Genomic DNA, 25,511 nt, shown 5'->3' on the forward strand with positions numbered 1-25,511 from the left:
TTAATTAGCTGTGGAGGAAGAGGATGCTAGAAATGACTGAGTTTTTGAGACTGCGGACGGGGGTATAATTTGAAAAGTTCCGGAGCAGAGAAGAGAGCAGACTGCCGTTGTGATAACGCTATTTCTTTTGTCCTCAAAAGAAACCCATGGAAATGGATATTGGAAACACAGACCTTGAGCAAGTTTAAGTAACAGTCCAACACCCAGCTCGTAGATGGCAGGGTTGGATAGTCGAACTTTGTGCTAACCCAGAGCCCATGATTTGGAGAAGTTGGGGAAGGGAGTAGCAATCACCAACATTTAGGGAGATCTTATCATGTCCCTAGTGCTTCACCGCATAGTATTTCTAAGCCACTTAGAAATAAAGATAAGAGGTCGAGACAGCCTTGGCAGCCAGAACCCCTGCCTCCAGGCTGCCGACCTGCCATCAATCACCCAAGCCTGGGCACCCTTCAGGAATTCTCTCCTCCTGGGAAACTCATATCAAGTGCCCTTACTTTCCTCTTTCTCCAAATTTCCTGACCATCTTCCTTCACTGGCTGCTACCTGTGAAATGATAATAAGCTTCGTCTTCTCCACTCCCCCAGATGGTGCATAAACGTCATCCTCTGTGATGTTTATGGAGCCCCCTAGACGTGAAGGAGTAAGGCCTTAATCTTCACAGCCTGAGGTAGCCCAGTGCTCCCGGTTAGGGCAGGCTACATTGAGGTTATGCAAATATATCCTGCAGATAACCTCATTCTTTTCCAGAAAGGCATTTGGTCAAATGTGAGCCCAAGCATGATTTAATCTTTGTATCTTTATAGCTTCGTTCAAAGGCAATTCACAGATCAGCTAAAATTCCTTTGTTAGACCACAGATCCTGGCTCTGCTTTGGAAAATGTGACCAGTGCAGCTCTAAGGAAATATGACATTGATGAGGCCTGTGGCAGAAAGAAGGGTGGATGGTTTGGATGGGGAGAAATAAGGAAACAAGATCAGAAGCAAGGCTGAAGTTGCAGATTTGCCAGGAGGGTCCTTGCTGGTGTCCTGGACAAGATGAAGAAGGGCAGCGTTTCTCTGGAGAAGCTTCCGAGCACTGCACTGGATGCTGAGGCTGATGCAACAGCTCCGAGTAGGGTTCTGTATTGATGGGAAACAGCTGTTTGGGCAGATCTGGTTTCTGGTCCTTTAGAAAAGAGGTTCCTCTACCCCAGTTCAAAGCTTGTGTGTGGATCTCATTAACAGGAAACCTTCGAGCCAGCATTTATGCAGCTCCCTATGGCTCACACAGAACCATCATATTTACTCTGTCATTTGACCTTCACATCGACCCCTGGAGATGAGTCAGCCAGGTGTCATCCCTGTGTTCAGAGGGAGAAGCCAAGGCCTAGAAAGTCTAAGCAACTTGCCTCCAGTCACACAGCCCAAAACCAACCAGAGCCTGGATTCTAACCTGTGTGTTGTCGATGTCTGCATCCCATGCTTCGAATACATGGTCAGAAAGCCCACTTGCCCTCCAGCTTCTCAGAGGAAGGCTGCAGCTGGTCTGATGGTTGGCTGTGCCCAGTGTTGTGCTGCTCCCAGGTTTTTCTTGTACCTTTTACCAAGTGTGGGCTTCCATTGCAGTAGGTCGTGGGAGATGAAGTGTCTTCCTGTGACTGCGTTGATGGCTCCCCATGGTGTGGTATGGTTTCCCCACCCTGTCATGCAGGACTGCCGAGCCGTCCTGTGGGCTCGCTCATCTGTGCACCTCTGGCAACAGCAATGGATGGTTTGTTCTCAGTGTCTGAGCTGCTCTGGGCACTCACCCTCTTTCTTCATACCATTTGGGGATGAGGCAATTGAAAGCATCTGGAAATCTGAGTTTTATGGACATTTCACAGAGGCCCCAGCCAGGTTCCATCTGCTTTCCTTGGCAGGTCAGCACCACACCCGCTTGCCTTGCTGGTTGCGGTCCCTGCACTCAGCCACTGGCCCTTCCACCTGCACTTGGTGGGGAAGATGCACCTCTTCCTAGGAAAACAGCAGCCCCTCTACAGAGGTGGTGGTGTGATCACTCTGGTGTGAGACCCGGGAAGGAAGGACTTACTTGCTTCTAGTTTCTTGTTTTCCCTGTTTCTTTCTGGGAAGGGCACAGGGAAGGGATGAGGCGGCACCTGGGACAGGCGACTGGAACAGGACTGGTGTCTCTGAGCAGTCAGCTGAGGAAGAGCCTGTTGGTGCAGGAGCGCAGGGTAACCCCTCCAGCCCCTCAGTCGTACCAGGACTGAGCACACAGGTCACTTTCCTTGGCTTGGCCCTACGGCCACTCCCTGGGGTCATCACAGGTTGCGCGGGCTGCCCTGGAGGTGTCTGGAGCAATAGTACTGGCAGGAGCATGACGAGAAGCAACTGTAGGTGATTTGTCCTTGTTCTGTTCCAACTTGTACATTATCATCCCTTGACATGAGTTATTTGTCTTGGTTTCTTTAAAATCCCTAAGTGGATTATAATTTCTCTCTTGGTATTATTTGACAGCAGTCATTTTTCAAGGTTTTACTGCGTTCTTCAAATACTTGGAATTTTTGGAACAAGTTTGGGAAAAGACCGCCATCATCAGGTCAGATAATGTACTGCAGCACCAAGGCATGTCCAGGGGAGCAGTTCAGTTGCCAAGGACTAGCAGATTTATAGGACTTTTCCTTCCTTTTCCACGAAAAGTGGACTGCCTCATCAGAGGTCTCTAGAGTAAAATATATTGGCACTACTTTGGGAAAAGAGAGAAGAAAGAAAATAAAACCCCCGTGGCTACTGTGGGAGTTGTGTTTTTCTGGTTTGTCTCATTTGTGGTGATGGGCCGCTGCCCAGGCTGCCCTGTGAGGACGGATTTTTTGAGGTTGAGAGTGGGCTCTGATGTGCCTGAGGAAAGTGCGCCTGCGAGGCCAGGGCCCACGTGCACGTCTCTGCCACCTTCTCGGCCGTCCTGTGTTACTGTCGCCAATGGCGGTGTCAGACCGGTAGGGACGTGTCCGAGACTGTCCTCTGTTCATTTCTGCTTTAAATTTTAGTATTTCCCTTTTGTTGCTGTGAGAAGGACAGCCTGAATTTCAGATGATCTCTTCCAACACAAAGCATCAGGATTACTTGGGGAAATAGTAATAATAATAATAATAATAATAATAATAATAATAACAACAACAATAAATGATGTGCTTGGCACAGCATGTGTATTTTCCACTCCTTTAATCTCATTTAATCCTGTGACGCTCCTGTGAGATAGTGACCTTCCTTATCCCTGTATTACGTGTGTGGAAAAGGCAGCAGGGAGGGCTGGAATCGCAGTCCCAGATGACTCAGCTAGACAGTGGTGCCAGCCCCAGGGTTCAGACCAGATCCCGTCTGACTCCAGAGTCTGCCTGCGAGGTCAGCTCTCCTCTCTGCAGCCTCCCTCAGCAGCAGAGAGGAGGAGAGCCAGGAACCAGGAGAGAGTGACCTCTTAGAACAGCCTTGGGGGAGGAGGAAAGTCCCTTGTGAAACCCCCAGAGTAGCTCAGTAACCCTTTACAAGTAACTTTGTTGAGTTTCTAGGATTATATTCACCTTTGTCACTGTTTAAAACTGCTGTGAAGAGAACTGGAGGGATTGTAGCAGTAAAAAGAGAAAATGATCATTTCCCCAGGTCAGTATAGAAATCCATGTATTAAGATGGTGTCAGGCCCTGCTGAGCTGCAGGATGACTTGTTGCTGGTGCAACATCGTTTTTTGTCCTTTGTTTGTTTGTTTGTTTGTTTGTTTGTTTGTTTGTTTGTTTTGGTGAGCCTGCAGTCATCCTGAGCAGCTGAGCCGTAGGAAGACTTGTGGCCAGCTGGGATAAACATCCTGAAGCATGACTCTTAATATTTTTGTTTCCCTTTATAGTTCTTTCCCTTCCTCACAAAACTCCAGGCTACTTCAAGGTCATTTTTGATTGGCTGTTTAATACAATGTACATGCTTCATATATGAGTCAAACTGAACCTCATCATGCATGGCCTGTAAGGATTAGCAGCAGTCCCCAGCCCCAAGTCTCCCACCTTCCAGAACCATTCTTAGGGACAGCTGCCTACAGCTCTTTAGCCATTTCTTCATACACTGTCTCTGTGTTTCCAAATGGCGTGCTCATACCATATATCTCAATCCATCAGTTTTAGGCATTTTCCGTTGATTTTTTACTATGGAAGATCAGGACTTAGGTCTCTCTAAGTTTAGCACATGACTCCCCCGCCCCACCCCCTTCTTTAACTTCTAATCCTCCCAGTGTGGTTATAGCGCAAGTTTTGGCTCAGTGTCCATACTGCAAACCTGTGTCAGTTTTGTACACAGTATGGTTAATGTGTGATATAATAGAACCGTTTCTTGATTGTAAAACTTGCTTTTTCTAGGGTTTGTCATTTCCTCTTTTTTTTTTAATCTGTTCAGTTTCTACATGACACAATCATCCTCAAAATTTCTAACAGAATCCTCAAAAGCTTCTCCAGATGGTCCCGTAAGTCAGGGAATCCCTCACATGCACTGTCCCCTCTCTCGAGGACCCCTGCAGCTCCTCGTCCACTCTGGCCTGGCAGCTGTTCCGGTCGGCGGCCCGCGTTCCTCCCTGTCTGCTGGGTCAGGGCCCCATCGCCCTCTGTTCTTTGCTAATGAGTAACACTGCATGTTTCACACTGGGGAACAAACTCATCCATATAAAAAAGCAGGTAAATGCTGATTGAAGTCATGAGATGTGCAAGCATGGGGGTGTTGACTGTCCTTAACCCCAGTCTTTTCTCTAGGAATCTTTGGGGATACATGGTCACATGGGCAACACATGACTGACTGTAGAGACAATGAGCTGGTCCTCTGTAGCCGCTCCGCTGTAGGGCCTGCGAAGGGAAGACTGTATTCCTGGCTCACAGCTTCCCTGGGCCTCGCGTACAGTGGACGGTAGGTGTGTTGGTTTGTTCTGCTGAAATCCATAAAAGAAATGTACAGAGTGAGTACCTTTTCTCTTGTTGCTTTTCATATGTTGATAATCAACATATCTGCCAGCGCCAAGGAGACTTTTTTTTGGTAGTTGAACAAGCCAATGTTGATCTCTATTTTAGATGCAGAGGATATTTAGTCTTAGGCTTTGGTGCGAGTGAGTCCTTGGCACTCATCCTGTTCCTGCTTAGCTATTGCCCCAAATACTTGAGGTTTTGGTTTGTTTGTTTTCACATATTTGTTTTCTGCCTTATAGAATTGAATCACCCTTTTTTGGTTTTATGTTTGACCTTTAGTTTTGGGGAACCACCACTGCTAGAAGGAAAAAACGGGATTTATTGGGGAGGAAGGGGGAGAGAAAGGGAGGACAGCACCTGCTCTGGCCTTCCTCCCTTATAAGGAAAACCGGCGGGATGGGAAGTAGCAGCCTTGCCACATGGTTTTTAGAGCTCTAGTTTCATTAGAGCTTGAACCCAAACCTACCAGATAGATTTCTTCTCTTCAGCCTTCTGGATTTGGGGGCAGAGGGACTCCTGACCTACCCTGGTTGAATTAAAGGGGGGCGGGTGGTCTGTTTGTCTCACTGCTGTGGTCTCCAGAACACTTTCTTTAGTCCTTTGTATTCTTAGCAACAAAGTCACCTCTTGGCAGGAGTAAAGCCACTCAGATGCCAGCAGTCAGGGTTTGGTTTCAGGTCACCAGCCTTAGAGAGGCCGTGCCCGATTCCTTTGGCAGGGACAGCGTGCCCCTTCTCAGCTCATTTCAGCCGCTGGGGCACAAAGGTAACTTCCTCAAAATAGAAACCTTTGAAGACTCTATCTAATGCATCTGTGAATCATTATGTTTCTCCCAAATTTGAATTTAACACCGTAGAATTTTAAAAACACTATATAGGTCCTCCTCCCCCCCTCCCCCCCAAATCAACTCTCAGAAAAAAAGTAGATCTGCATTAGAAGGGCCGGAGCATTTTTTTTCTGGGAGACCGTGCGGTTGGTATTTGCGGCAAATGCATGGGTGGTGGCCTTGACAGATCCCAGTTTTATTCTTAACTCCAGGACTATTCCTGGAAGTGTGACCTCAGGCAAGTCTGTTCATCCCTGAGCTTCCATTTCCTCAGCCGTAAAATGATTTTAATAAAATCTACCTACAGTGTCATTGGGAGGCAGGGAGTGCCTGTGGTCACATATAGAGAAAGCACATTACTCAGAACTCTGAACGGACACGAGTGCTTTTCCTTCCTCAGGCACAGATGAGAGACCCACACCCTGAGAAGCTCATAAAGGACAGTCACCATCAAGGAATGGTACAGTCACACGCTTCACAGCCTGCTCCCAGCGTGGGCTTACTCGTGTTTATTTTTTCTTTGCTAGTCAGGAGGGATAGCTGAAATAGGGACATTTTTGTGCTTCTACCCCAGGATCTAGTTAATCTCACATAATAATAAACCAACACAGTAGTAATCTCAGCAGCTATGGTTTATCGAACCCTTACATGCTAGGCCCTATGCCAAGCCCCTTCTGTGCATTATTTCCTTTCATCCTCAGACCTGTTCTCACAGGTATTATATCCCCATTGTACATATGAGAAAACTGAGGATTCAGGTTCTTGTGTGACTCCAGCATTTTCATGCTTCCCACTCAGCACCTTGCTTTTCAGCTCTATCCTCAGGGCCCCCAGTGAATTTTACCCCCCATTCACCTTCCTGACCTCTCAACATGTAGCAGTCTGGGCTGTCACCCTGAGTTCCAACAGTACGCTGCTGAGGCTTTCAGTGTCAAGAACAAAAAGACCAAGTCTCCCAGCTTCTTAACCTCATTCTGGCCCTGCGCTGGTGTGCGGGGGCTGGCCAGGCAGAAGAGCTGAGAGGATAGAGCTCAACAGAGACTCGGGTCCTAGTCACAGGTGTCCCCGAGGCTCTGCTTATATTCCATTCTTCCCATGAACTCACTGCCTGTGGGCGACACAGGTATTGACAGAAAGGGAGTTTGCTGTAGGCACGGTTATTTATACGGTTGGGTGAGTGGACGGACAGCTGGCCTCGGCCCCTGTACAGGCGGGGGACCACAGGATGGACAGGGCAGCCAGACAGCAGGCACACGCCCTCATTCATCTTCTCACTTCTCCTTACCTTCACCCCAGAGTCTGTGCCCCCAGCTCTGCCTGTGGTTTGGTTTCTCCTTTTACCAGCTGATGAGACCAGAAACTCTTGCGCAGTAGTGCTTTGTACATTTCTCTGGGCTTTCATTTGCTTGTAATTGAAAAGGCGATGTGACAGCACAGAAGAAAACACACAAAAAGATCAAAGCTGCCCGCCCTGCCCCATAGCCTCCTGCCCCCAACACGACACCGGCTTTTGCTTGGTTTAAAAATGCGTTTCACTTCTCCCGTAGTAGTTTCCAGGTCTCAGGCCTACCTGAACGGGACCAGGCTGCTGGAGGGAACAGAGGCTGGGAGCACTCGGAGTTTGATAGGTTTTCTTTTCTTTTCTGTTTCACCCGGTACCGTTTAGGGATTTTGAAGGCATCTCTCCGATGTCAATCAGGAGAGGGGCTCAGCCTTCTCCCAGGAGGTGCCAGGCCTGCACCTGTATGTGTGACACTGACGGCAGTGGCACTGGATGGGGGTGGTCAGGCCTCTCGCCCTTTGGGGTTGTGGTCCGAGGTCCATGGAATGGGGAGCAGGTCACCATGTGAACCAGCACTCCCTCAGAATATTTTTACGGGCTTTGTGATCAAATGAGTTTGGGAAACTCGGGGTCATACAAGGTTAAAGGTATGTTTCTTTACTATAGTGCTTTTAATATGCCAGTACTGGCTGTGAATCTCAAAGAAGGAAGTTTTATAAAAAATCATAATAACCAGCATTTGCTGAGTGTTTACTCTTTATTGCTCTCTCCAGGGGTGTCCGACCTGCGGCCCACAGGCCACTTGCAGCCCAGAACGGCCGTGAGTGTGGCCCGACACAAAGTCGTCAGTTTACTTACAATGTTAGGAGATTTTTTTGTGTGATTGCATGTCATCATGTATTTAATGTGTGGCCCAGAACAACTCTTCTTCTTCCAGTGTGGCCCAGAGACGCCGAAAGGTTGGACCCTCCTGTAAGAAGCGTCTCATCCAAATTCTCTAGCAACCCTGTGAAGTAGATGCCATCACTATCCCCACGTTAGAGGCTGGGGAAGCCCTTGTCCAGTGTCATAGCTAATTTGTAGTACTCTTGGTAGGCAGCTGCGCCCGATCCCTCTTTTATTTGGGGCTTTCTATTTCCTATGGGATCAATACTTGAAAGGACTCTAGTTGGAGAAATGCCAACATAAACTCAGGAAGTGAAGAGAGACTGTTGGTGACCGGGATTTGGGGTTTCTCCTGTGAACCCCGTTGGGTTCTGAGCTCCATGGACCCCCTGCCCCCACATGTCTCTGTCGGCGTCACATTAGGTTGGTCTTGCAGCCTGTTCAGCAGGAAAGGCAGGCAGGGAGGGTCTGAAGTAGGAGGTCTGGGCCAGTGGTTCTCAGACTTAGGTGCGTACTGGAATTCACCGGTAGAGCACTGAGAGTGGCTGCTGTCTGGCCTCATTCTCAGGGATTCCAGCTCAGTCCAGGGGGAGCCCAGGCACCGGTGGCTTTTCAACGCTCCCTGGTAATGCTGCTGCAGCCTGCGTGAGAACCATTGGTTTGGGCATTCTCCTTTGTGGTCTGGTTACCATATCTGATATCAGAGCAGGGAAAAGATTTTCTTTTGTAAGTTAAGTGTCTTTTTAAAAAAATACATTTTAATTGTTCGAGTACAGTTGTCTGTCCTTCACCCCGGGGTGTTTTCTTTCTTTTTTGGTGTAAATGGGTGACTGGTATTCCTTTTTACCAGCCTCCCATAGCCTTACGCCATGAATCCTCTCCCCGGACCCTAGCTTTGCACTGACAACCACATAGTGACCACCCCTTGTGCAGAAGTTTTCCATCGGTTGCCAAGGGGACTGGTGAGAAAGAGGCTCAGCACTCTTACTCCTGCTGGAAGAAGCAGGCCGGTACCACTGCTCGGAGGGCTGCATCCACGCTGCCGCGAGGGGAGCTGGAGTGAGAAGCGCGCTCTGGGTGATGACGTTAGCTAACCACACGCATACTTGGTATTGGGCTTACGCCATCAACAATGGGCTCCAGAGGGTGTCGCTGTCATTTTCAGCTGAGTCTTGTGGAACTGGGTAATAGAATGGCCTCTTGGTTTGGTACCTGAGTAACTTAAGTTGTTGTTTCTTACTGTGTCTACAAAAAAAGCCTTTTTTAGACATTTAGGAAATATTATATACCCTTGTCAATAAAAGACAATGACTGTTTCACTATGTTGTGTACCTGAAACTAGTATATTACTGTGTGTCAATTTTAATTTTTAAAAAAGGCAGTGACCGTTTTACCCTGAACTGTGACGGCTTTTCTTAACATCTTCATCTTTTTCAAAGGACAGACCCTGGGCCATTCAAAGCATAATTCTGGGAATTTAAGACTGCTTGCCCTTTATCCAGCTCAAGGTAGGTGTGTCCCGGGTTGATCAAAAGGTTTGTAATGGGAATGTTTCTGTTTCTTACAGTACAACAAACACCTCTTCGTGCACATTGGGCATGCCAACCATTCTTACAGTGACCCATTGCTCGAATCAGTGGACATTCGTCAGATTTATGACAAATTTCCTGAAAAGAAAGGTGGCTTAAAGGAACTGTTCGGAAAGGGCCCTCAAAATGCCTTCTTCCTCGTAAAATTCTGGGTGAGTAAGACTTTGCTGTGATTTCGGTGGCTTTTGTCTGAAAGGTTGAGTCCCGTACGCGAGCGTGGACCGGCACAGGGGCCATGGACTCGCACTGACCGCACGGCCGTGTGCACCTGCAGGATCGCCACGGGTCACAGACTCGCACCTGTGTGTGGTCCACGTGCTGGCCTGTGGTACCCTGAGGCCCCTGCCGAAGAGCAAGAGACCGGTGGCCTCTTTGGGCTTCAGGACTCACTCATCCAATGACAAGAGGCTTCACAGATGGATGGAGTCAGATGGGAAGCATAGGGCACTAGACCCTCTTTTTCTTTTCACTCCATTAAGCAAAGCAACCTACAAATTCCCCTGGAGCATAGGACCTGAGACAGAGATGGGGCTGGGATGAAGACAAAGTCATGTGCTCGGGAGTTCACACGTGTCTGAGGGAATACGAAGTGGCTCTGCCCAGTCTGCGCCTCCTTTGTTCTCAAAACCATTGAATGCAGATTCTGCCAGCTGCTAGGGCTTGCTGATGCCCCTCGGCCTCTGAGAGGAGCTCTGTTCTTTCTTCCCCACTAGTCAGGCTCAGGCTGGGGCACTGCTGACGGGTCAGAGACGTTAAAGCAGCCATAAGTATAATGCGTGTGTACTGGGAGGCCAGGGGGGCAACAGGAGACCAGACAACGGGCCAGCACTGAGTGTGTGTAATTCCTCGGTAGCTAATCAGTTCCCGTGCTGTGTCATAATTATTTGGATGTGTCCCACTCCTCTCTGGACTTCCGACTGCTCCAGGGGACCTTGCTCAGAATAGTGGCTACCATCTAGTGAATGCCTGCTGTGGGCTGGGAGCCACGCTAGTGCTTTACATGTGTCTCGTCCAGGCCTCACAGTGTTCAGTGGAATGTGCCTCCCATTCAACCAAGAAAACAAAGAGTCAGAGATTACAAGGGGCGGGCTACTTGCAGGGTGGGAACCAGGGTCGTGAAATTGGACATGTTTCACCTTAGTGGCCCTGCTATTTCCTGGCTGCTTCACAGCCAGTGGACCGTGGCCACTGACTCCAGCAACAGAGGACTTTCCTATCTCCAGTACTGAAAAGCCCGAGACGTGGGGAAACAAGGGGATGAACTAAGGAGAAATGCATGTTTTAAATTCCTTGGAGGGAAGTTTACATATTAAGTTTGTTCAGTTTTTTTTATCCTTGCATGGTAACTAGCTTTCATTTTTCATGCTTTCGGATTGAATTTGAATTGTAGAAGTAGCCTTTTACTTATACTAATGCTCTTGGGATGAGTAATTTGTGTGGATAATGTACGTGAACGAGCAATAATAGTCATTCCCGCTCTCTAAATTGGAGGCTGCCACTTCGTGATTTGCAAGGTGTTGGGGGCTCAGGTATGTGGTCCCACAGCCGTTTTCAAAGTGTGGCCTGCAGACCCCAGGGGCTTCCTCAGCATCCTGTTGGTGGATCAACAAGGTCAAAAGTATTTTCACCGTGACACTGTGACATTGTCTGCCTTCTACTCTGCCGATGTGCCCACTCTGGTGGTTCAGGAGCAGTAGGGTGAAACCGCTGAAGCCTTAGCACCATCGGGCTAGCAGGCGCTCACGGGTACCAAAGAGGGAAAGCAAGAAGCAGTCAGACCAAGCATGTTCTTCACGAACAGCACTGCGTCTAGAACCTAGAGCACACACGCCGAACGGCTGCCGTGAGCCTGCCTGCCTAGCCACGGACAGCAGCTGACAGTGTTTGTCACCGGAGAGAAAATCTGGGCTTTCAAGTAAAAGTAAGAATTTTGGAAAACTTTTATCTACCTCGGGAAACGTGACAGCTTTCCGGTATTTAAAAGACTTTTCTGGCAAGGTCCACAGTCATAGTAACAAATGTGATTTCTTGATATGGTACAGGATGGACCAGAGGATTTTAATGTAACAGAGTAAGTTTATTGATATGGCTTCAGATTCTACCCTGCTGCTAGCTGTTCCAAAAGTACCAGTTGTCAAGTTTTGCTGTAATATCAAAGAAAAGTGACCACAGTTATCTGATGAGTACATTAAAATATTCTTCATTTCTCCAGTTACACATTTATGTGGGGTTGGGGTTGGATTTTCTTCATGTACTTTAACTAAAGGAGTGTGTCATGACAAATTGAATATAGAAGCAAGTACGAGAACCTGGACGTTTTCCGCTAATTCACACATTAAATAGATGTGCAAAATGTGAAACAACACTACTCTTGTAACTGTTTTTAAATATAGGTATGCCTAATAGTTTAAAAATGTATGTTAACGTGTAATGGGCTTATTACTGTTTTGTTTAGGTAATTAGTATTTAAATTTTTTTCAGTTTACATTTCCAATACAGAAATTATAGGTAGATATAACCTATGGGAACAGAAGCTCTTTCTGGTGAAAAGGGGACCTGAGATCAAAACGACCGAGAGTCGCAGTTGTAAAGGGTGTGAAAAGAGGCTGTTCTGCCCAGTTAGTGAACTTGCATCAGAAATTATGAGATGTGATGAAAAGAAAGCATTTTCAGTACTTTGAAGTTAAACCGTATTGGTTTTTAATGATAAGTTTTTTGTAATTAGTCTGTTATTTGACTATAATGTGGAATGAAAAGTACTTTGGAAGTTGTTCTTGGTTTTGCTTCCAGAATTTCACCCATTTAACTCACAAGGTGATTTGAATAAATGATTGTAATAAAAGGGTTGGGGCCCTTCCGTCACTCAGGGATGTTTGGAGTGTGGTGGCTGGCAGGAGAGGTACAAGTTTAGACTTCATTACTCCCAAGATCAGATACCAGTTTATTGAATTCAGATTTGGGGAATTAAGATTGAGCACTTCTATGAATATGATAGAAGACATCATTTCTTAGCATATAGTTAACAGTACTTAATTAACCTTTGTAGAGAAATTCAGACATAACTCTGTTAAAGGAAGTGAGGAAAGACAACTGTAGGTTCACAATTTGCTACAATTTTCAATCTTATTGGCTTCCTCTAATGACTAAGCGTGAACTACACCCAGAATAGCTCCTCGTAGATACCAGTTTGGTATTTCTAGTGGGTTTCTTTTTTTTCCTCCCCAGTCGGTGTTGCTTAATAGGTGTAACACTCCCTTTGAAATATCTTTTGTGTTAGCAATTTGCTTAGCAGATTTTGTAATTTTTTATGAATTCAGTAAATTTGGACAGATTCTACACTCACTCTTCCTCCCCCTTTTTTCCTCTTTCTTGGGGCACATAAGATCTCTAGGTTGTCAAAATCAGACTTACGTCAATCCGTTCATACGATTCTTCCTGAAATTCTGTTTTCTGAATGTCTGCCGTGTTTAGCCTGGGCTCAGTGGGGCTAGACCGGGCCAGGGGTTTGCTGCGGAGGGAACACTGAGCGCCACCTGTAGTACCTACACCTGCCCCACGCTGTGGACACCTCAGCTCTTTGCCAGTGGACACTTTCAGGTGGAAGGGGTAGCGGGGAGCCAAGTGGCAGTCACTCCACTGGTTTCAGGACACTGCCTGGACCCCCAACACATGAACGAATGGCAGAGCATGGCTGCCTCTCTACCCTGTGAGCCTTATGATAGCTCACATCTTAGTGGTGTGGTCACTTGAGGGACCCTGGTGAGATCTTTTCTTTAAGAGCCTTATTGAGGTACAACTTACAAAATTTACATGCTATAACATGTACCGAGTTTTAGAAAAATTGACAGACTTGAGTAACTGTCACTACGATTAAATGTCAGAATGTTTCTGTCACCCAAACAGATCTGTACCCACTCATAGTTAATCCCTGTTCCCACCGCCAGCCCCCGGCTACTGCTAGTCTCCTTTCTGCCTGTACTGACGTGCTTTTTTGCGACATTTCATGTAAGTGGCATTATTCGGCACGTAGTGGTTTTCATCTGGCTTCTTTCACTTCCCGTGTTTTGAGGTGCGTCCGTGTTTCGTTGTGCATGAGCAGTGAGCTCACCGCTGTTCTGGGTGCTGTCTCCTCGAATAGATGTGCCATGTTTGCTTTTCTGTTCACTAGTTGATAGGCTTGTGGATTATTTCCACTTTAGGTTTTTTGAATAATGCTCTGTGAAGTCTTTGTGAGGGCACATGTTTCTATTTTCCTTGGGTAACTACCTAGGAGTAAATTGCTAGGCATATATTTAACTTTTTCAGAAATTGCCACACTCTTTTCTCAGGTGGTTGTACCACTCTGCATTCTCCCTGTGGGATGCCAGGGGTCAGCTCCTCCTGCCGTTTTGTCTGCAAGTGTTAGGGTGGGGAGAGACGACAAGCAGACGTTCTAGATAAGGGGGCTGGGGAGCGAAAGCACCAAGACAGGGAACCTGAGCGGTGCATTCAGGGGAGTTCATGTGCATTGAGGTGCTTTGTAAGTGGGTCTTCGCTTGTGTGGGAAATGTAGGTGAGTAGAAAAATGAGAAACACAGGGAATCAGGATCCAATTGTGACAGCAGTAGGGAGCAGTCAGTGGTTTTAACAATTTTTTTAAAGATTTTATTTATTTTTACAGAGGGGAAGGGAGGGAAAAAGACAGGGAGAGAATCCATCAGTGTGTGGTTACCTCTCACATGCCCTCAACCAGGGACCTGGCCCGCAACCCAGGTATGTTCCCTGACTGGGAATTGAACCAGCGACCCTTTGGTTTGCAGGCCGGCGCTCAATCCACTGAGCCACACCAGCCAGGGCAGTTTTAACAATTTTTAAGCCAGGACAATTGTGTTCACTAAGTGTTACAGTGACATTCTCTGTATTTTTACCTTTTCTATTTCTATTCTTTAATATTTCTTTCTTATGACAGCATCCTATTTATTTCCTTTTGCTTCTTACCTACTTATTATTCATTCCTGTACTTTTCAGTTCTACCTACATTTGATTACAAAAGGAGGAAAAGTGATTTTCAGGACTGGAGGGAAGGGGTACCCCTCTTTTTCAGCAGCGTGTGAACATGACCTTTGATGAGTCCCTCTTCGGGCCTTGCACTGGTGCCAGGCTTCAGCAATATGTCAAGTATTTATTTAATCCCTGTGAGGTACATGTGATTATTCTCATTTGACACGAAGAGAAATTGAATAACGGACAGGCAAAGTGACTTCTGCAAAGTCACACAGCTATAAACAGCTGATGTACTGGACCCCAGAACGCGTGCTCTTCCCACGAGATCTGCGCTTGGCCCCTTCAGGGAGCACAGCTCTGTCACTGACATGATTTCCTTTGCACAGCAGCCGATGATGACAAGTGAAGTAGCCCAGTTTCTCTGGAAGTCCTGTCATTATGGGATGCCCTGGGGTAGTTTGCAGGAGAGCTGAAGTGAGTAATACTGCCATTACCAGAAAGTTCAGGTTGTAGCCCAAGTCTTCTCGAGAGATGACACCGCCCTGTTTGCCACCTTTGGGAGGAAAAGCAGCATCAGTTTTACATTATGATTACAAAGGCATCAGTATAATATTCTAGACAGCCCTGGAGATGTATAAATTTTAATTCATTCCTAAATTAACCATGAGTATATAAAGTGTATACATGGTCATGTAGGTTGAATTAAAGAATGCATTAAGTCTGGCACCCTGCTTTGTTTCTTTGTCAAACACCCTTCCATGTGGCCATATATTATTATATCCGTAATTACTGTTTTTAGCGACTATGCGATATCTTATTTACTGGGTGTGTCATAGTTTAACTCTTCTTACTGTATTAGACATTGATAATATGGCTTTTAATATATGTGTGTATATGTGTATTTGTGTGCATGTGTAAATAACCAAATTGCTTTCTAAAGTCGTCAAGCAGTGAGTATGTACCAGACATCCTATCAGCCTTGTGTGGCGTAAGTTAAAAGCTAAACAACTGTCTTGTCATCGTTCTGTTTTTTTAATTCCCTGACATCTGCAGTTATTTTTCTTTCTATTCAGTCTCTAATTCTTCATTCTCCCTTTCCTCCCTTCTAAGGCATATACTTGTTTGCATTTCAGTAGTTCTAGAAGTGGGTGCTTCTTATAGTTGACATCGTCAGCACCTGGCCTGCCCCTCCACAGAGGGGTAAGCGGTGATGTGGTTACTGCTGCCCTCAGTGACGCCCAGCAGTAGAGGGCCCCTCCTCACCTCCTCGTCACCTGACTTGTCTGTGCTAGTAGCACTGTACACATCTGGTGAACATTCCAGCGTAAATGTTAGTTCCTAATTCAGATGTCTCAAAACATTACCGTTTGATGCACCACTGAAATTGTTATTATTATTGGGGACAAGTACGGAAGCAGATTTGTGATGAGAGAGGCCAACATTTTGTACTGGCAGAAAACCATCCTTCTCCTCTTCCTTATAAAACAAGGATCAGGTGCTGTGTGGGCCCCGAGAAAGAAAGATGTCCACCCACAGGCAGACAGAGCCAAGATTCATTTCCACACCGAACTCATGCAGATGGATCGCTAGCGCAGTGGCAGGCAGCGCCGCTAATTTAAGACAAAGTGCCAACTGTCTTGGAATTGATTGTAGAATTTCCAAAGCTAGAAGAGGTGGATATGATTCAGTCATGCATCCTGAAAGGCAAAAACCCGACTATGGCTTGAGCTGACTTTCAAAAGACGTTCCTTTCCAGCTCCATGTAATTTACTTAAGGAAACAAATGAAATTATGGATTTAACCAGATAAACTCAGTGAAACTGTCATATCTTGAGGGGCCTCAAAATCTGACTCCCTGTCCTAACAATGCTCAAGAGCATCAAGTTTTGAGCACATGTTGCTAACATGTTCCTGATAACCTCACAGCCAAAAACTATCCAGAAGAATCATTAGTGTGATGAAGGCTTAGTCTCAAATTTGATTGGAATCATAAAGAAGGAAATAATATGGAAATGAAATTGAATGGATGTGTATATCCTATTGTTAAAAAACAAAAATTTTATATCTTTAATACAGTGTTTCTTCTTTTCTTTGAAATCATTCTTATAGTAGTGGTGTCTTAGAAACCAGGATATACGACGTTACCCTATGGTTATAAATGTTATCTATTTTAAATTCTTGGAATTATGAACTTTCCGTGTAAACAGTTAATATATTTATAGTCATTCAACTTACTATCTGAACCTATTTTTTCTGGAGGGGTTAGGCGGGGAGAGAAAGGCTAGTTTTACTGACCAAAGCAGAGAAGATTTTATAAAACACAGACAGGAACGCAACGTACCTGGAAAGAGGGCAGCCTTCAGAAGGTACTTTTTTATCTCGGTAGGAATGAAATCACATTTGTTGGACAGAGTGACTGGCACTATACATTAAAAACTGGGCTTTGTCTCAGCAGAGAAACTGGTGCTGGTGTGCATGTAAACTCCCAAACGGACCCCTGCTGAGTTTCAGCCGGGTTCTAATTGGATTCTGCACGATGTAGGGTGAACTGTAGGCTTGAGTCTATCATTTGGAACCAAATGTTCCCGGTGCTATTCATGGAAAAGGAACTTAGCAAAATGGAATCATTACCTCCCCACATGATTTAAACTGCTATCAATAAGGAAAGGGCCTTTCAGTGCAAGCTTTCCATTTCTCTCTTCTTCAGTCACATCTCAAAATGGTGCTAAGTTCTAAAATTATGTGAACAGTATTAAATGATGGAATGATGTAAGTGGAGGGAAGACTAGCTAGAAATACCACCATATTCAGAGGTACTCATGGGCTAATACACAGTAAATTCCCTTCAGGTAGACTGTGGCTACGTGATTGTCTCCACTGAGAATCCGCTCTTTGAAATAGGGTCTCTAGATAGGCAAGTTCTGGTAGCTCATGTGGGGGGGGGAGGAGAGTCAGTAAATTTTCACACCCACCCATTTGGGTTTGATTCCACAAGAAAAATGCCTGCATTGAGTGCTGTCTAGTATTGCTTTCTTCCTGTTGTCCCAGCTGCAGGCGCTAAACTTCTCCATAGGCCTCCCCGCAGAGCAGGGGTCCTGTCTGTAGCTATCGCTAATTCAGCAGGGCAGTGTCCATGGTAGATGTGCAACAGTGTCCTCGTCCCCACCCTGCCCCTCCCTCCCCTTGGCGGAAAGTTAATTCATTCAACTAGTGAAACTGGTGTTCATCCAGTACAGTCACTGCCACTTAGGCAGCTCTGATAGGGTGGGCAGACACAGTCAGCATCGGATCGCCTTTTGTTGATCTTTCTCCAGGAATTTACCGAAGAGCAGGGAGAAGACCTCAAGAGAGTCACACAAAAACGGTTGCAGACTGTGGCTGGAGTTGTTAGGTCCTTATAAAAGTAATTATTTGCATTAGTAATAAATACACGCATCTGTAGTGAGTCATTTGGCGAACATCCCTAGAGAACTGGGGAGACAGCCATGAGTAAGAGACAGACACACAGACAGACGAGTGACTGCACTGTGGGGTAGAAGCTGTAAAGGAAATGTGGCCACGCGGTGATAGAAGGAGGGACCCGTTTGCCTGGGAATGTTTCAGAAGGCCTCACAAAGACCTGGCACTTGAGCTGAATCTTAAGAGTTTGGTCAGTGGACGGGGAGTGGGAGGGAGTTTTCAGGGGAAGTGGAGGTTTGTGCAGACAGTCCTCCTGGGAGGTGGCAGAGGACCCTGTGGCTGCAGGACCTTAGAGATTCAACAGGGATGTCCAACCTTCTGGCATCTCAGGCCACACTGGAAGAAGAGTTGTCTTGGGCCACACGTTAAATACACAAACAGTAACAAAAACAAAAAAAACTCTCATAATGTTTTAAGTAGGTTTACAATTTTGTGTTGGGCCACATGCATGGCCACCCTGGGCTGCACGCGGCCCACGGGCTGCGGGCTGGACACCAGACCCTAGAGGATGGAGAGAGGCCAGGGCAAAATTCTGACCCAGTCCAGAGCCGTCACTTCATTTAAAAAGACCCTTTCTGGATCTCCCGAAAACATAAGTAGAACAGGACAGCCTGGGAAATGGGATCAGAGGCTCATACTCCTTTTCCCCCAATCTTTCAACCTCAGTTGCACCATGGATACTTTCTTTGTTTTAACCTTGAACTCTCTGGGACATCTATGCAGAATTTAAATCGGGAGTTTCCTGGACCTCATGGGAGAATCCATCTGACAGCTGTTCCTCTAATGCTTTGTGTCCTAGGTCATTTGGCCCAGTGGTTGCTAACAAAGCTGAGGTCATGGGTTCATCCTTTTGTGTGTGGGGCTGTTTAACTCTGGTTCCTGCCATGGTTACAGGCTGGGATGCTAAGCTGCAGTCCTGAGAAGAGCTGCTGCTAACCTCAGGTCCAGGGGAGAGCAGACACATGGACTCCTCTACTTCCCAGCATTTGTCCTGTTGGTGGAGACGGGATTAGCGTTTCTCTGTAATCGCACCTCAAAAAAAGCCTGAGAAGGGAAAAGTTGACCTGACAGAGAGGCTGCTAATTTACAGACTTAATTCGGCAAGGAAGAAGTGGATTATCTGGACATTGTCATAAACCCCCATGGATTTTGGCCAGGTGTCTAAAATGGAACTCAGCCCCTTGCTGATAGGTGAAATCCTTTCTACCTTGAGCAGATACATCTACCCACCCATCCATTTTAATTGACTTTTTTACATTACAAAAGCAATATAAACTTCTTGTCAATAGTCCCAGCAGTTCAAAGGACTACGGAAGAGAAAGCAGGATTCCCCCTGAGCGCAGTGTCCTTCTGGGCTTTCATAGGCATCTACAGATGTACATGCACTGCTGCTTTTTACTTAGACAAGAGTCTCGCTTCGTGTAGTATTTGTCAGCTTCATTTTTTTCTCACTTAAAGTACCTTGAGCATAAGATATCTTCTTACAGCAGTGAGAATTTGAGGGTACGTCCCAATTTGTGTTACTCTTTTCAGTAAAGGGAACTTGTTGTTGCCAGATTCAGCAAATGAAAATGCAGGCCACCTGCCCTGACGGGTGTGGCTCAGGTGGTTGGGCATCGTCCTGCAAAGTGAAAGGTTGGTGATTCAGTCCCTGGTCAGGGCACATGCCTGGGTTGCAGATTTGGGTGGGAGAGCATAAGAAAGGCAACAGATTGATGTTTCTCTATCTCCCTCTCCCTCTCTCTAAAAATAAATAAAAATCTTTAAAAGAAAACACAGGCCACCCAGTTAAATTTGAATTTTAGGTTAACAATACATACTGTTTAGTCTATGTCCCCATACAGTCTTTGGGACGTACAGATACAGCAACAATAAAAAAAAAATGTTGTTTATCTAAAAATCAAATTTAACTGGGTGACCTGTAGTTTATTTCGCAACTCTAGACTTTTTAGTCGATTGATCTTTTTGCACAAAAACTCTAGACCAGAAAAAGGTCCTGTTCTGGGTTTGGAAAGAGTGGTCCTGGGCCAGTGCTCCCACACCTGATGAGTGCGGATGAATGTGGTGCGTGCCGGGCCGGCTCAGCTGGGCGCCCAGGACTCATTAACGGCTTCCATCGGAAAGAGCTGGCCTGTGCAGCTGCTCCGTATGCGGGGCTGAGACCTCGGCTCTTTCATCTCAGCTGCTGTGGGGAGTCACCAGTGGCAGGTACCTGAAGTCGTGTGGGTGATATTAATTGAATTTTTTCTTAATGAATGCTGGTATTTGTAGGAATTTGCAATGCAAACAGCCAGCCTTTCAAGTGGTGCATATTGTAATTAGAGCAAGCTTTTAAGATTCTTTGAAGTACGAATTGTTTATGAAATTCAAATAGGGGTGCCAGTCTGCACAATAAAGGGGCTCTTGGTGGTGTTTTTAAAAATCTTCTGTTTTGTAGATGTAAATATATGCCATAATTAGTGGGCAGTAACTTGAAGAGTGGAGGCTGAGTTTATTCCTGTTATTCTTATTGAAAACAGCTGTAGCAGGAGAACTACAGCTGCTGTCCCTTTGTGCTGGGCAGGCGGTACAAGGGCCCGAAGTGACCAGATTGCAAAGAATCGCTTCCCTGTGGGCAGCTTCATCGTTCTCCCCAAGTGCAGGTTGCCTTCCTGGGGAATTCTCCCACTGTCTTCCAGCTTCCTCCACCCTCAGCCTCTGTTTGCCAATACAGGCTAGCTTCAGAGGTCGTCTTGGCCAGGGGCAGATATGTGCAGAGGTGTCAGGCAATAGAGTTTGGGAGGAGCCAGCTTCCTCTGAGACCCCCCTGCAGCACTGCCTGGTGAGGCACTTCTGCCTAACGCTCACTGCTCACAACCTGGTGCAGAGCAGTGGTCCTTTGATGCCCTCAGGAGCAGCTGCTGGGCCCACGAGGTGCCCTACATGCCTCAGCCTCAGCCTCAGCATGCAGCAGACCTGGACACCCGCCCACAACTGAGCCCAGCTCCCATTGCCGCCTGCCAAGGAGCCAGATGCTGCCATCGGAAGAAATTGCTTCACAATTTGAAATCTTGGTCCTTTGATCATTGCTCAGAGAGGATGAAGAGGAGCAGTTCAAAGTGGTGGTTTGAAAATGCCAACATCTCCTTATATCCATCAGTGCCTATTATACTCTCTTGTCAGAGACTGTCCTCTTGATGTTTTCATTTTTACAACCAAGTAATTCCTGCCCAGCCCCTCTAAGCCTTGGGGTGAAAGGGAGAGGAGGGTGGGAAGGGAGTGTCGCAGGGACAAATGTCCCAGCCTGTGGGGTTCTCCGTTTCCTCTTTGTCCCAGCAGGTTTTTGCCTGTGAAGCTGGTGACAAAGTAGTTGTCATCAGCACCACATTGCATCTGTGTGAGCCGCACAAGGCCATCCTTCTTCACTTGGCAACCTTAGTGATCGCTGTCTCCTGCTTCAGCCCCAGGATCCAGGTTTCCAGAGGCCTGAGGCCTTGCAGAGGTGACCTGTGGCCCAGCCCGCCCCTCAGAGCTCTGGATCCTGCCCACCTGGGCTAGGCCTCACTTTTCCACACCCGTGAAATGGGAAGGATCATTCTTTGAATGTGTAATTAAAAACTTGTTAAAAACAACATTTTATTATTTTTTTTAAATTTCAAAAGCATGAAATGAAACAGTGGAACACTTCTGTTAAAAAATAAATGGGCAGACTGAAGGAAACTAAGAAACTAACCCAGTGTCTTACATGGTGACCTGTTTTAGCAACAGGTGTAAGTAAAGTAATGAGTGTAAAGAGAAGAAAGGTTTGGGGAAGAATTTGGGAAAACTCTAGTTTTTGTGTCTGATGCAAAAACTCCAGTTTTTGTGTCTGATGCAAACTCTAGTTTTTGTGTCTGGTTATAATATCAGGCTTTTGCTGCCTGATATTATAACTGCTTGTCCTTGGAGCTTACATTGTTTCCCAGGGATCGCCCACAAATACACCAGAAAGTTTTTAATTCATTCAGTACGCATTTATTAGTGATGGCCTTTTTTTATTTTCAGAAAGAATTCTGTAACATTTCTAATCGTTTCTATGTGGGAACAATGGTAATTTTGTACCTGTTTGAACAGTTATACCCCACACTTAGGACTTGTCATAAACTCACAGATCAGAAAAGGTACTGATTTTTGGAAAAAGCCATTGTTGCATCTGTGCTGATAAGGGTTGACTGGGGCTCAGACTGGCTCTGTGGGGACAGTTTTTATCTTGTTTATTGATAACAAACCATCATCTATGTTTTGTCCCACCTCAGTAGATGTTATAAAGGTCTGTCTTTATCTTTGCTGTGGTCCATCTTTTAAGTCAATAAGCTAATAAGAGTGGTTGTCAGTATTATTAATGGCCATCATTTGTGTAGCTTGTTACAATCATCTCCTAACACCAGGGTGGCCTTTGGAAGCAGGTCTTCTCTGTGGTTAAAAATCAGGACAGTGCGACTCAAAGTAAGTGCCTGCCACCCATGCTGTAGGCAGATGTCTGAGGTGTGAGCGCAACAGATAAAAGAGTCAGAATCCGGACTAGATGGAAGGGAGGTCTGAAATCAAGGTGCAGTTTAACAAAAGTAAATGTGAACCCTCGTGGGTGAGAAGGGGTCAGGAAAGGTAAGATTGAGGGGGAAATGCAAGAGAATTGCAGAATTGTCTTACAGATGTGTCCTTAGTTCTGCCTGATTCCTGAAGGCAGGAAGCCAGTTGCAACTTAATGGGTGTGGAAGGTAGAGTCGTGTCCACTCCTTCTCCATGACATTTGTGAATATATTACATTACATAGAAAAGGAGAATCAAGGTTGCTAATCAACAGGTGGGGAAAATCTCTTGATCTGAGTGGGCCCAATGTAATCACAAGATTTCTCAAAAGTGGAAGAGAAGGACTTCCAGTCAAGATGGAGGTGTTGGGTAAACACAGCTCACCTCCTCGCACAACCACATCAAAAATTACAACCAAACTACAGAACCGTCAGAAATCAAGTTGAATGGAATCCAACTTGAATGGAATCAAGTTGAATGAACTCAAGAAACCATATCCATCCAGACCGGTAGGGAATGCAGAATGGGCTACTCCCACACCCATGTGTGGTGGATAAAAATTTGGGAGGGATATTGTCACGGAGTAGGCAGGGCCTATTCGCGTGGTGCCTTGGTGCATGATCCAACAATCAGTGTTGAGATTTACCAGATTCCGAACTTGGGGGAGCTGAGCGCACTTACGCTCAGAGGCCTGTTCTTTCCCAAGACCCGGCACTTCCCTTGCTAAAAAGGCTGAAAGCCAAAGCCAAGCCCAGTAGTTCCCCGTGTCCTTAGCTGTGCTTGAGCCAGCTGTGCAAACAGTCTCGCGGCAGCTTTCTCCTTCAGGATCTGGGGTACATTGGCATTGGCCTCCGTGTTATAGTCCAGGAAAGCATGCGCCGTGTTGAACTGGATCACAGTGAAGTCCAAGAAAAGCACAAGTCCCAAGAGGGTGGCCCTTTCATACGTCCCAAGTCCCAAGAGTCCAGATAGTGTTTGGGACCATGAGGTAGCAGGTCAGCGTCTTGCAAGGCAGGGTCCTTGACGGTTTTGGAGCCAGCTGCAGTGGCCACGATCAGAGAAGCAGCGTGCCATTCTGTCTCTTACTAGACCAGGCCACGTGGCAGAATCCTGACTACAAACTACCTAGCAGCTACATCGTGGCTCCTTCTCCTCTATACTCACTCCACCCACATGGCTGAATTTTTCTCTCAGCCCTCATGGCAGATCTGCCTTTCCCTACCTGCCCTTAGTTTTAATCTTGACCCAGAGCTTTCTGCATGACTTCCTATGTGGCTCTTCCTACAATGAGCTACATTTGCAGTTTCCCATATCATTTACATTCTCCTGGCTACCACCTTCAGTCAGGGCAAGCGTGACTCAGTGGACACAAAGGGAACTGCCTCCCCTGGCTATGTCACAAATCAGGATACATTCTTAAAGTCACAAACACACCATTTTTTCCTGTGTCAGTGGCACAGCTATTAGCTAGTCATCAGCTTGCCATTATCAGGAAAAATATCTTAACTGTCTATTGTCCACTTCCCCCATCCTCCAACCCCCAGCCAGGGGCTGTGGGAGAACATGCTCTATATCAGGGTCCTTTGCTTTGCACCCCCTTTTGATATTTCGGAAACGAAGGTCCCCAGCCCCACATCAGGCCCCCCAGCCCAGGGTTCCAGTGCCAGGAAGGTACGTTACCACAAGTTCTGGCTGTAAAAACCAGCAGGGGTTTGAGGTGGTAAAATACTGGATTCCCAAGCAGTTACTCTTAAAGGGCCCACACACAGACTTACTCTGACTCCCTCTGAGCTTCAGCACTGGGGTAGTAGTTTGAAAGGCACCAGTGGTATACAGGAAGGAACTGAAGTGTCTGGCATCAGGGTGAGAGCTGGGGGACAGTTTTCTCCTGCACAGAAAGGCAGGCAGAGGTCATTGTTTTTCTTCTAAGCTCTGTGCCCACAGAGTCTGCAGGTGGGGGCCACATTGAGACTGTATCACCGCGGCTCAAACGGTTTGCTCACCACCCTAGTCAATCCCTGAGGCTCCACCCCCTCAATTGTGGGCCCACCCAAGTTGTTAACAGTGGCTTTACCATATGCATGGATGGCTGGTGATTCAGCTCAGGCTTCATAACTTCCTAAATCCTCTCAAACAGGCAACAGCCAACCTCAGTGATCCCCCAGCCCCTGTACTTCTGGCTAAGCAGCCCCAGGCCTGCCACTAGCAGCAGCCAGCTTTGGGTCAGTCTGGCTCTGCCTGAGAACCTCCAAGCCCAGCACAAGAGGCAGTCATCCTAGATTGCTCCATAGCTCATGTAGGCTGGTCCCGGGGTGGAACACAGGTGGTAGCTGACCTTAGTCTGCCCCACCCAGAGAACCCCAGAGCCAGCACACCCAGTGGATAGCTACAGACCATGTCAGAGCACCACCACCCTGCCTCTGCACAGCTAGCTGACGCTCGATGGACGGTGGACATTGGTGGTCAGTGATCACAGCCAATGTTTCCAGCTGACTGGCCTGGGTTAATCCTTCCCATTGATATGCCAACAGCAATCAAGGCTCAACTACAAGAAGATGAGTATTCACCCCACACGGAGGGTACACCTCGAGTACCCAGCTTGGGTGATAGGGGAGGCTGTGGCACTGTACCCTACAGGATACCTGCCGTGTTAGGCCATACTACCAAGACACGGAGTCATAACGGCTCTACCTAATGCATTGAAACAAACACAGGGAGGCTACCAAATGAGAACACAAAGAAACATGGCTCAAATGAAAGAACAGATTAAAACTCCAGAAAAAAAACTAAACAAAATGGAGATGAGCAATCTATCAGATACAGAATTCGAACACTGTTTGTAAGGATGTCAAGAACTCAGTGAATACCTCAAAAGCATAAAAAAGATCCAGGCAGAAATGAAAGATACAATAATGCAAATAAAGAACAATTTATGGGAAATCAGTGGTAGAGTGCATGAAGCCAA

General features: G+C 46.5%; 1 protein-coding gene across 9 annotated transcripts in view; it reads left to right on the top strand.

The window, feature by feature from the left end:
* Nucleotides 1-25,511, top strand: part of TEAD1 (TEA domain transcription factor 1) — a 249,529-nt gene that overhangs the window by 198,618 nt on the left and 25,400 nt on the right. For all 9 annotated transcript variants that reach the window (XM_037146831.2, XM_037146838.2, XM_037146857.2 and 6 more), the window contains one exon: nucleotides 9,535-9,708. In XM_037146831.2, the coding sequence (XP_037002726.1) occupies nucleotides 9,535-9,708 (174 nt within the window). The remainder of the gene's footprint in view (nucleotides 1-9,534; nucleotides 9,709-25,511) is intronic.

This window comes from Artibeus jamaicensis, unplaced genomic scaffold (assembly GCF_021234435.1).
Source record: "Artibeus jamaicensis isolate MK-2021 breed Jamaican fruit bat unplaced genomic scaffold, CSHL_Jam_final contig_797, whole genome shotgun sequence".
Lineage (NCBI taxonomy): Eukaryota > Metazoa > Chordata > Mammalia > Chiroptera > Phyllostomidae > Artibeus > Artibeus jamaicensis.